Here is a 12,149-nt window from a genome sequence, read left to right as displayed (position 1 = left end):
TTCATCAGGAAAAAAGAAAATACCAGATAGAACAGAATCGAGAGCACTAGAAATATAAATATGTGAGTAAATGTAAGATTATTTTTCTCATTTAAAAAATGTCTTTAAAAGATAACCATTTAAAGAATAATGTACTGAAAATATATGCATATGTATAATGTACAAAAACAATAGCACAGGGGGTGGCCAGTTAGCTCAGTTGGTTAGAAGCGCAGTGCTGATAACACCAAGCTTTCAGGTTCCATCCACCCACGGCCACGGTGAGCTGCGCCTTCCTTAAACAAACAAACAAACAGCACAAAAAAACAGAATAGGGTTTTGAAGTATATTGTTATTAGGGCCTGACATTATATTATTAAAAGGTAGACTAATATATATATATACATATATACATATATATATGTATATATATATATACTAGTATAGTATATTATTTAAAGGTAGACTAGTAAGTTAAACAGCCACATTGTAAAATACAATAGCACCTTGGTTTTCGAATGTTTCCGTTGACGAACATTTCGGTTTATGAACACTGTAAACTTTATGGATCTATGGTATCATTAGATAGTAAAATTCATGCTAAATTTGCAGTTTTAGGGGTTGATTTTAAAGGTCTGGAACGGATTAATCCATTTTGCATTACTTTCTATGGGAAAACCATGCCTCGGTTTTCAAACGTTTCAGAACTCAAACGGTCTTCCAGAATGGACTATGTTCGAAAACCGATAGAGAAACAGTTCTCAAAGTGTGTCCAACGATCCCTGGGAATACTCAACACCCTGCTGAGGTTTCACAAGGTCAAAATTATTGTCATAGCAACAGAGATGTTATTTGTCTTTTTCTCTTGCATTCTCTCTAAAGTGAACTATAGAGTTTTCAAGAGGCTACATGGTAGATATGGAATGCAGAACCACCTATAAGAATCTAGCAGTCTTCTGTTAAGCCAGACATTAAAAGAGATTTGCAAAAATGTAAACCAATGCGATTCTTCTCCCTAAATTTTTGGGTTTTTTTGAGCAACTATAGTTATTTTAATAAAAATGTATTATTTATGTTAATTTGCAATGAGTTATTTTAAAACATATTAATAAATACAGAGGGTGCCAAAAAATGTATACACAATTTCAGAAAGGAAAAAACTGTATTAAAATTGTAATACTCAATATATACCAGTAACAAAAATGAATACAAGTCACATTTGACTTCTGCAATTACAATAGGTGCTCAAAGTGGTTACCATCAGTGTAATTTTAATAGTTTTTTCCTTTCTTAAAATGTATACACATTTTTTGGCACCCTCTGTATTTTAACAACTTATCAGTTCTAACTTTGTATATGGTTGAGTACAGATAAATATAAGCCACAAAAACATTTTGGGGTCCTCAATTTTTAATGTGTACGAATACAGATGGATTCTGTAACCAAAAACTTTTGAGAAGTATGATCCTAGAAAAACCACTAAATATAAAACAGTTATAGATAATAAGCTAATAAAACAGAGTACTAAAAAACGCTCAAAACAAGGGAGGAAAAGATGAAAGAAACAAGGAATAGACAAATAAAAAACAAGTAGCGGGGGCCCGCCCAGTGGCTCAGGCGGTTAGAGCTCCATGCTCCTAACTCCGAAGGCTGCCGGTTCGATTCCCACATGGGCCAGTGGGCTCTCAACCACAAGGTTGCCGGTTCAATTCCTGGAGTCCCGCAAGGGATGGTGGGCTCTGCCCCCTGCAACTAAGATTGAACACAGCACCTTGAGCTGAGCTGCCTCCCGGAGGGCTCAGCTGGTTGCAGCGCGTCCTCTGAACCACAAGGTTGCCGGTTCGACTCCCTCCCGCAAAGGATGGTGGGCTCCGCCCCCTGCAACTAAGATTGAACATGGCACATTGAGCTGAACTGCCACTGAGCTCCCAAATGGCTCAGTTGGTTGGAGCTTGTCCTCTCAACCACAAGGCAAGGGATGGTGGGCAGCATCCCCTGCAACCACAACTGGACCTGGAGCTGAGCTGCACCCTCCACAACTAAGACTAAAAGGACAATAACGTGACTTGGAAAAAAGTCCTGGAAGTACATACTGTTCCCCAATAAAATCCTGTTCCCCTTCCCCAATAAAATCTTTAAAAAAAACAAAACACAAAAAAACAAGTAGCAGGGTGGCTGGATCGCTCAGTTGGTTAGAGCGCGGGCTGCTGGTTCAATTCCCACATGGAATTGCCACCACCTGTAACTAAAGACTGCGCCGCCTGTAACTAAAGACTGAAAACAGTGACTGGACTTGGAGCTGAGCTGCGCCCTCCACAACTAGATTGAAGGACAACAACAACTGATGGGTCCTGGAAAAACACAGTTCCCCAATATTCCCCAATTAAAAAAAGAAACTGCAGTTAACTTTGTTGGCTGTGATGTCATTGGGCTAAAATAAAAATACATTTAAAAAAAAAAGGTTGAAAGAGTATTTCCATGGCATCCACATGTAGCTATTGCAAACAAACAAAAACAAGTAGCAAGATGGTAGATTTAAATTCAACCATACTTATAATTACATTAAATGTGACTGAACTAACGCTCAAATTAAAAGACTGAGATTGTGAGACTGGGAAAAAAAACAAAAGCAAGTCTCTAGGTCTGCATATATGCTGTCTACATTTACTTTAAACATAAAGATATGGATAGGTTAAAAGTAAAAGGATGGAACAAGTATTATGCAAACACTAGTCAAAGAAAGCTGAAATAGGGGCAGCCAGTTGGCTCAGTCAGACGGCTCAGTAGTTAGAATGCAGTGCTTATAACACCAAGGTCCCTCGCTCGATTCCCACATGGGCCAGTGAGCTGTGCCCTCCACAACTAGACTGAAAACGACTTGATACAGAGCTGATGGGTCCTGGAAAAACAACTGTTCCCCAATTAAAAAAAAAAAAGAAAGCTGAAATAGCTATATAAATGTCAGACAAAGTAGATTCCAAATCAAGGACTATTAAGAGAAAAAAGAGCTCATAATGATAAAGGGGTTAATTTATCAAGAGGATATAATATTCTTAAATGTGTATGCATCCAATAGCAGAGTTTCAAAATACAGGAGGCAAAAACTGACAGAACTAAAAGGAGAAACAGAAAAACCCATAATCATAGTTGGAGATATAAACACTTCTTTTAGTAAGAAAATCTGTAAGGCTATAGAATTGAACACACCATCAACCAACAAAACCTCACTGAAATTTATAGAACACTCCAACATCAGAATACTTATAAACATTTTCAAGTACACATGGAATATTCACCAAGATAGACCATATGCTGGGCAATAAAGTAAGTCTCAGTGTATTTAAAAGGACTGAAATCATACAAAGTATATTCTCTGACCACAAAAGAATTAAACTAGAAATAAAGAACAGGAAGATAGCGAAAACTCCCAAATATTTGGAAAGTAAGCAACACACTCCTGAATAACCCATAGGTCACGGAAGAAATCAGGAGGGAAATTAGAAATTGCTTTGAACCAAATGAAAATGAGAACATATCAAAATTTGTGGGATGACTAGGTGGGCATGGGGGGCCTTCAGTGCTGGTTCTTCACTAGAGATTGCACAGGCTGTTTTCAAAATATATATCACCCCTGAGGGGGAAAATGGCTTCATTGGCAAATTCTATCAAATATTTAAAGGAAGAGATACCAATTATACACAATCAGAAAAAACACTACTCAACTCATTTTATGAAGCCACTATTACCATGATTACTTAAACCAGAGGAGGACAAGACAAGAAAAACTAAAGACCAATGTTCCTCATGAACAAGACACAAAAACCTTTAAAAATATTTATGTAGAGGAGAGATTGATTGTTCCATGATGTCACGGCTGTCTGGCCTGCGAGCTGGACCCAGGCTGTAACGGAGACTGCTTACCGCAACTCCCGTAGAGGCTGCCTGACCATAACTGATGCTCACTCTGACTTAAATCAGCACCCCACCCCCCTTGACTCCTGCTAGTGCTGCTTCTGGGAACACGCTCTTGTCCTGAACTGGTCAAGCATGTAGTCTCCTATACCTGGTAGTATTCACATACTAGTCCCCATGAATATTCCCTGCCCCACTTTTAACCCTATATAATTCTTTGGCACCTACCAAGCAGCTAGAAGAATATCCACTTCATCTTGCAGCTGCCCAAGATGCAGCTCCTATGTTGTTTCCCTTAATAAACTCTGTTAGTTGCCAGGCTGGAGTGGGGACAGGGACAGATTGACTAGGATGAACATAAGGGAAATTTCTAGGGTGGTGGGGGGAATGTTCTATGAATTTGATTGTTGTATTTCATAGATGTATAAATTTGTTAAAACTCACCAAAATATAGACTTAACATGGGTAAATGTGGTATATTTATCTTAATTGCAGTGATAGTTTTATGGGTGTATACATAGATCAAAACCCAACTGTATACTTTAAATTTATGCATTTTATTGTATTTTAATTATAACTAAAAAAAATCTTGAGACCGATAAGAAATCAGTTCATCAAATAAGATAGAACAACATGATATGAAAGGGAACAAAACAGGAAAGAACTCTTGGAAATCACAAATGTGAATGTAAAAATAAAGCACTCAATAAAAGTATAGAAAATATCCCAGAAAGTAGATAAAAAGACAGAGGCAGAACATGGAGAGAAAAGATAAGACACTTAGAAGATCAATCCTTGGAAATTTAGTAACTACTAGGAGTTCCTTAAATAGAGAACAGATTGTACAGGGGGGAAACAATGATCAGAACTGAGAGAAACATGCCTAGATTAAAAGGACAGAATACCTAGCATAAAGAATGGAAGGGAAAAGAAAAAGGAAGACCTGTACCAAAAAATCTCAATAATTAGGACCAATTTTCAGAATACAGTGGATAAAAATAAGACTCTATGAACTTCCAGTGAGAAAAAGGTCACATATAAAGGAATAAAACTGAAACTGATAACAGACTTCTTAACAGCAACACTGGATGTATGTCTTTAAAATTCTGAGGAAAAATGATTTTCAATTTAGAATTTTCTATCAAACTATCAATCAAGTATGAGAACAAAGACATTTCAGATATTGAGGGGGTCCCAGAATTTATCTCCTATGTCCCCTTTTTCAGAAATTCTCAGAGGATGTGAGCCACTAAAACAAAAGATCAAGAAGAAATGGGACCCAGGAAACAGTATTCAATCCAGGAAGGCAGCAAAGGTAAATACTAGGATGGTAACTCTGTAGCAGGCCCAGAAAACAAGCAGTGCAGCTTGAAGCAATAAACAGAAGGCTCTATAAAAGTCTCCAGAAAAAAATTAAAAAGGAATTTATAGATTATGGTGTATGTTTGAGCATTTGCAGGAGGGGAAGGGGAAACACTGAAAAGGATTTACATTGCATTTGTAAAAAATTAAGGATAAATTCATTTGCAGTTTTTAAAAAGTGAGGAAATTAAAAATTCCAGGAAAAAAAGCAATTCAAGAAAGAAAACGAAACCACAGCATACTACTGGTTTTGCAGTGAACAATATTTACTTAGTTGTAATACAATTAATATTGCTTTAACAACCATTAGGATAGCTACTACCAGAAAACATAAAATAAGTGCTGGTGGGGATGTAGAGAAATGGGAATTCTTCCTTGTGCACAGTTGGTGGGGTTGTAAAATAAGACTAACCACTGTGTTAAACAATATGAAGTTTCCTCAAAAAATTAAAAGTAGAACTACCATATGATCCAGCAATCCCACTTCTGGGTATGTGTCCAAAAGAATTGAAAGCAGGATCTTCAAGAGATGCCTGCACACCCATGTTCACAGCAGCACTATTCACAATAGCCAAAAGGTTAAAGCAGGAGTGTCCAAACTTTTTTCAACGTTTTTTACCAAGGGCCATATGCAGTAAAATACACAAACAGCCGGGCCACTCACTCGAGGTGAAGTACGTATTGCCTCACCTGGTTTATTTAAGTAAACTAAATATATTTTTGGAATTTGCTGCAGGCCAATTAACAATGGATCATGGGCCGCAGTTGGCCCGCGGGCCACAGTTTGGACACCCCTGGGTTAAAGCAACCCAAATGTCCAATGAAGGATGAATGGATAAACAAAATGTAGTATATATCCATACAATGGAATATTATTCAGTCATAAAATGGAAGACAATTCTGGCATATGCTACATCATGGATGAAACTTGAGGACATTATGCTAAGTGAGATAAGCAAGTCACAAAAAAGACAAGTCCTATATAATTCCACTTATATGAAGAATCTACAGTAGTCAAATTCATAGAAACCAAGTAGAATGGTGGCAAACAGAGGCGTAGGGGACGGGGAAAAGACTAATTGTTTGTTAATGGGTAGAGAGTTTGAGATTTGCAAGATAAAAAAGTTCTAGAGATCTGTTCCACAACAATGTGAATAAACTTAATACTACTTAACTGTATGATTAAAAATGGTTAAGAAAGGTAAATGTTATGTTTTTTTACCACAGTTTACAAAAAAGATTAATGGAGTTATGTCAGAAGACACAGAAACCCACTTGAAGGAATTCCCATTGGTCAAATTTAGGTCACATCAAAAAAAATGACTATAATTGATTATAACACATTAATTTTAAAAAACATCCATGAGTTAGCAGTGATACTTAAAAAAACCAAAACACAAAAAAACACCCTTTATAGAAGAATGCTAGCAAATAATTGTAGAAGAAATGATATATTTAGAAGACAAACATTTTTCAAAAAAACAAAGAAAATGAACATTTTCTATTCAACTCTCTGTGTAGTAGCTGATTCAGGTAAGGATCATCAATAAATGCTCAAACCATTAGGTGAACAACTGTTGTGGAACAGGATATTCTAATGGTACCAACCCACAGAAGACTTACTAATTACAAAGGAGAAAATGTACCTTACAGTGGAGAAACGTGACAGTTAACACTTCAGCAAAGTGATCAAACAGCATCACAATTAGTGGAACAACCTGTCACTAGGTGGTACCTCTTAATTTGATACAGGATGAATGCACAACAGTACCTATGAATATTCCAGCCCAAAATGCTTAATCTGAATCTAATCCCACCTCTACACTTGATCTTAGCCAAAAAGCCAAGAAGCGATAATAATCCCACCTCTAGAACCAACTTCTAGTTTACAGGAAATACAGGGGATGGAGGAGTAAGTTAAATGACACCACAAGCAAACAATTCAAAATGTGGGACAATCTACAAAACAAGTGATCTAGATTAACAGACTAAGGACACAATAGCTAAACACGTGAACCTTGATTAGATCCTGTTCTAATAATTTACAAGACACATTTTTAGGACAACAAAGGATATTGGAATATGGTATGGATATTAGATGATTTTAAAAAGTTAAGACTAAATATAAATTGCCAATAAACATGAAAAAATGATTAACCTAATTATTAGAACATAATATGTTAAAATTTACCTATTAAATTGGTGACAGTAAAAATGTAATTTTGGGGGACAGGACAATCTGGTAACATGTAATAAAATTTTTAAATGTTTGTATACTTTACCTAGCAATTCCACTTCTAGCATTCATCCTATAGAAATAAGAATTGCACATAAACATTGACCAGAATGTTCACTGCAGCATTACTATGAAAATGGACAAAAACTAATTATCCAAGATGGAATAATAAATTAATTCTTTGTAATCATTAAAAATCTTAATTTCAGATATTTAACAAGGAAAGGTCCTTAAAATACATTAAGTAAACGGAAGAGAGTAGTTATTGTTTGTGATCCAAGAGGACAGAGCTAATAACTATCACTGGAAATTACAGGGGAGTTAGGCTCAATGTAAGGAATAACTTTCTAACAATCAGAATTTCCTAAGCAATGAATGGCCTCCTTCATGGGGTAATGAGTTTTACATTATTAGAACTCTAAACAAATGCTGAATGGTCACTTGGCAAAGATACCTAGAACAGATTTATGTGTTGGGAGATTAAAGAGAAGATTGGAATGGTCCTTTTTCTATTCTAAGAACTTAAAATCTCATATAAAGTTTTCCATTAGCTGGGATGTCAGGAAGGAAGTGCTTGGTATTTCTTTGTAAAGAACCATGTGGCACTAAACTCAAAAGAGATTATACCTATATTGGAATAATGGAGTTGAAGAACGATTTATATTATTATATTTTATTATATAATAATTTTATATTATACTGTATCGATAATATATACATTATTGATAAAGTGAAAGAAGAAGATTAACCCAATGAAGAGGATTCAAACTGAATTGGCAGGAACTACAATGGAATCTGTCCTCTACTAATTTCTCTGTGTTAATAAAGAATCTGAAGAGTTATACTTTTCCAAGATGAAATAGCACTAAACATCTCAAAAAGAAAGACAGGAGGCATCATGCTCCCTCTTTTTGCTTCTGGCTGCTCTGTAATTCATATATAAACAGAGAAGAGATGAAGACTATGCCCCCGTTTTCCCCCCCTACAATATGGTATATAAATCTTTAAATTTTGGATACATGAACACTGGGTAGTGGAAAGTGACACAGAATTTAGAAATCACACTGGATTCCTAGGAGGCAGAAGCAAGCGCTGGAGGCCCATGATAATTTTAGAACTGGTAATGTTGATATTCTTAGATGTCAAAAAGGAACATCCTAAAAGATGCACTTTTTAAAAAACAACATAGAAGTATAGAAATTTTCAAATACATAAATATAAAAAAGTGTGTAACAGTATAATGAAACCCCACATACTCATCACTTAGCACCATTTATCAACATTTTGTTAAAGCTGTTTTCTCTAATTTTCCAGGTTGGTTCGTTTTTTTTTTTTGTTTTTTTTTTGAGATTTAAAAACAAACATCTGACAGCATACTATTAATATTTTACCTAAAAGAACTTCAGTATGAAAAATACACTTTCTTGCTAATAATGCTAAGTATTCAATTCAATAAATATTGTTAGTTGCTATGGTTAGGTACTGTTCTATGCATTATACTTGTATTTACATGTATAATTTTCACATAGATAAGCCTCATTATTATCCCCATTTTGCAAATGAGAAAACAGTTTTTATTGTCTCAAATTCACATAGCCAGTAAGCAATGGTAATAGGATATGAACCCAGAAGGTAACTCTAGACTAGATTTTACTCTCCCAACCACTAAAATATACTGCCTTTCCTCTACACTGGTTATTCTAGCTGTTTCTTATGGGATATAGATTGTTGTGATAAAATGGGACAGGGACTGCTGAATGGGGGATGAGATTGGAAAAGATGCTATAAAATGAGCAGCTGCTCACTGCTTTTCTTGTGAAATTTTCCTTTCTAAATGTCCCAAATAAGAAAAGAAAATGTAACTGGATATGTCAATGTCAACTGCCTAGGGTATAAAAGAAAGTCAACTCATGGAAGGAAAAGTAATGATCAAGCCTCTTCTCCCGAGGCTGAGTATAGACAAACTTCTTTTAGTCTGCCCCTTCAATGACTTGGGGTGGGGGTGGGGGTGTCTCTCGTTCCACCAGACCTCTAAAATAGTTCAAGCAAAGGGATCTCACAACCAGAGGGTTGAGCAATCAGTATGAGTAGTATTTCACTGCTTAACGAAATATTTAAGAAAAAAATAAAGGTCCTGGAATAAAATTCTTCTGACTGACGTCTCAAGAGTTCTAAACCTTTCACTCATAGTTTTATAAAACAAAAAAGAAAAAAAAAAACTAAATAATTCCAAGATTTGTCAAAGAAAGGGGAGATTCCTCTGATCTCTGGCCAAAAATTCTTCTGAAACCCTCCCTAGTGATCTTAGAGTAATTGAACTATCTTCTCAGTGGAGCCTACCGAAGGCATCCATCCTCCTTCCCCATCTTCCACTCTGCCCAAACACAAACAGAAGGGCTCTTTCCCTGCTCCTACTGTACTTTATACATAATTCTATTGATTAGAGCACTAATCAATATTGCAGTGTAATTATCTTTTCTTTCTCCAGACTATTAATTTCCAGAGGGCCAAGACCCTACCTTACTTCTTTTTACATTTCTAATCCCTAATCTTCAAACCTAGCACCACTGAAAGTACTCAAGAAAGGTTTGCTGAATGAATAAAGAAGCTAAAGATGACAATATGGAGTGATCTTTATCAGAAGAAATTCTTTTATCAGTATCTCTCTAACCTCTGCACCTTCAGTGCAGCCCACAAGTATACCTTTAGGAGTTTTCCCATCAGCCAATAGTTCAGGTTGAATGATAACATTTTCTTGAGGGCTGGAGAAAGAATCTAGCCATTTTGGCATGCAATAGGTTTCAGTGAACTAGGGATAACACAGCTTGAAGTATCTGGAAGGCAGTCAAAGCCTTTCAAGAGCTTTTATTCAGATGTCAAGATGCAGGATGGAATTTCAAATGCCTGCTTTTTTACATTTAAATGCTAAAGGCAATAGGGAAAATAAGTAATTCCAAATAAAAATCAATGATTACTAAGCAGTGTCTGGTCATCCACTTCTACTATTTTTCAAACAAAAGAAAAATCCCTAGCAAAAAAGTACAGGTCTGGTTACAACCCTCAGCCATGGGGAAGGTACCCTATGTCCTGGTATGAATCTCTTTGCACCCCTCCCTAGTACTGGTTAGCCCAGCCACTTTGAGGATTATCTGGTTAGGCAGTCCCTTGAAGTGAAAATTTTAGGGTTATCTTTCTTACCAATTTTAATAAGTTATCTTTCTTACCAAATTTTAGGAAGTTATCTTTCTTACCAATTTAAGAAAATTCAAACCAATCTCCCAGTTTAAGCTATATTACACTGGAAAAAAAAAGTCTCATCACACCTTTCCATGCCATTCTTTGGTTACCGTGTTACCTTGGTTAGAGTCCACTGGATCTTTTATATGAGCAAAGACATTCTTGAGATAAATTTGCTTCTTCTGTTCTAGGTCTAATTGTGAAACCGTCGGAACATTAGTCCTTGAACAAAGCAAACCAGAAGGAGGAAAAACAGTCCATTAGAATCATGCATATAGTGCTTTGTTGAGAGAAGTCATATACTGATAATCAATTAGAAAAACTAACTTTCAGAGGCAAAATACTCTCTAAGATCCACTGACAGAAGATAGTGTTAATCACGCAGTATGAAGTTGAAATCAAGTATGGAGTTGAAAGACAAAAGAAGAGAAGAAATATATACATCCCATTAATGAGGCATAGGAAAGTGAAGTCCCGAGAGAAAGATGTTGAGTAATTCAAGGTTAATCAGGAAATAACTAACTTCATAGAGCCACAGAAAAATTGAATGAGATAAAGGCAGAAAAGAACCAGCTAAATCTGGCAATTAGAACACTGGTGACTTTGGCAAGAACAATGCCTGGCCCTTGCTCATACTGATTGCACTACACTGAGGAGTCTGCGGATGAGAATATTGAGATAGTCAATTTATTATTGTTCCAAGTAGACTCACTTGTGTTCTCTGGTATAATTTCCACTGTAAGCAATTCACAAAATTTCCCTCAAATGATGCAAACAAAACAAAACACACACAAAAACACAGAAAACTAGAATTAGGGTGATAATCAAAGGAAACTTTGGCCTTATTTGTAATATTTAAAATTTTCAAAAGCAAAATAAATGTAATATCTGTGTAATCAAAAATTTAAAAAAAATAGTAATAATCTCATTGTAAAGAAGCCAATGTGACTCAACCTAAAAAACAGCTTTGCTAATTGAAAAGGCCCTGAAGAGACACTGCCATCTCCTGGCAACAAAAGCATAGACTGAAAAGGTGACCCAAATCTGCAACATCTTTAATTTTTTCCCAAGGACAGTTGTATGCAAGTTGGGAGAGATGACTAAATGATTCTCTATAGTTATATTTTAACATTTTTGTTAAAAATTATTCTAACCTCCTACCATATCTGTGACTAGGCTTCTCTATACAGAGGAAAATAAATTTTACATTTATATAGTGCTTTCACTGATGTCGTTTTTACTCTTCACAATAATCCTATGAGGCAGCAGAGAAGGCTCATTTTATTAATAAACTGACATCAGAGATTTGACTTGCCCAAGGTCACACGGCTAGATATTGGTGGTCCCAGAACTTCAAGTATGTTTACTCCTGGTACAGGGTTTTCCCCCATACTACATGGAAAATGAGGAGCGAAAGAAAGAC

General features: G+C 35.9%; 1 protein-coding gene across 17 annotated transcripts in view; it reads right to left on the bottom strand.

The window, feature by feature from the left end:
* S100PBP (S100P binding protein) overlaps window positions 1–12,149 on the bottom strand; it is a 31,689-nt gene that overhangs the window by 9,903 nt on the left and 9,637 nt on the right. For 14 of the 17 annotated variants that reach the window (XM_033114600.1, XM_033114591.1, XM_033114602.1 and 11 more), the window contains 2 exons: window positions 11,439–11,462; window positions 10,845–10,948 (listed from right to left, as the gene is read on the bottom strand). In XM_033114600.1, the coding sequence (XP_032970491.1) occupies window positions 10,845–10,948; window positions 11,439–11,462 (128 nt within the window). The remainder of the gene's footprint in view (window positions 1–10,844; window positions 10,949–11,438; window positions 11,463–12,149) is intronic. The other 3 variants (XM_033114606.1, XM_033114607.1, XM_033114609.1) reach the window with 1 other exon arrangement.

Source organism: Rhinolophus ferrumequinum, chromosome 9 (genome assembly GCF_004115265.2).
Source record: "Rhinolophus ferrumequinum isolate MPI-CBG mRhiFer1 chromosome 9, mRhiFer1_v1.p, whole genome shotgun sequence".
NCBI lineage: Eukaryota > Metazoa > Chordata > Mammalia > Chiroptera > Rhinolophidae > Rhinolophus > Rhinolophus ferrumequinum.
This window is presented reverse-complemented; position numbering and strand designations above follow the sequence as displayed.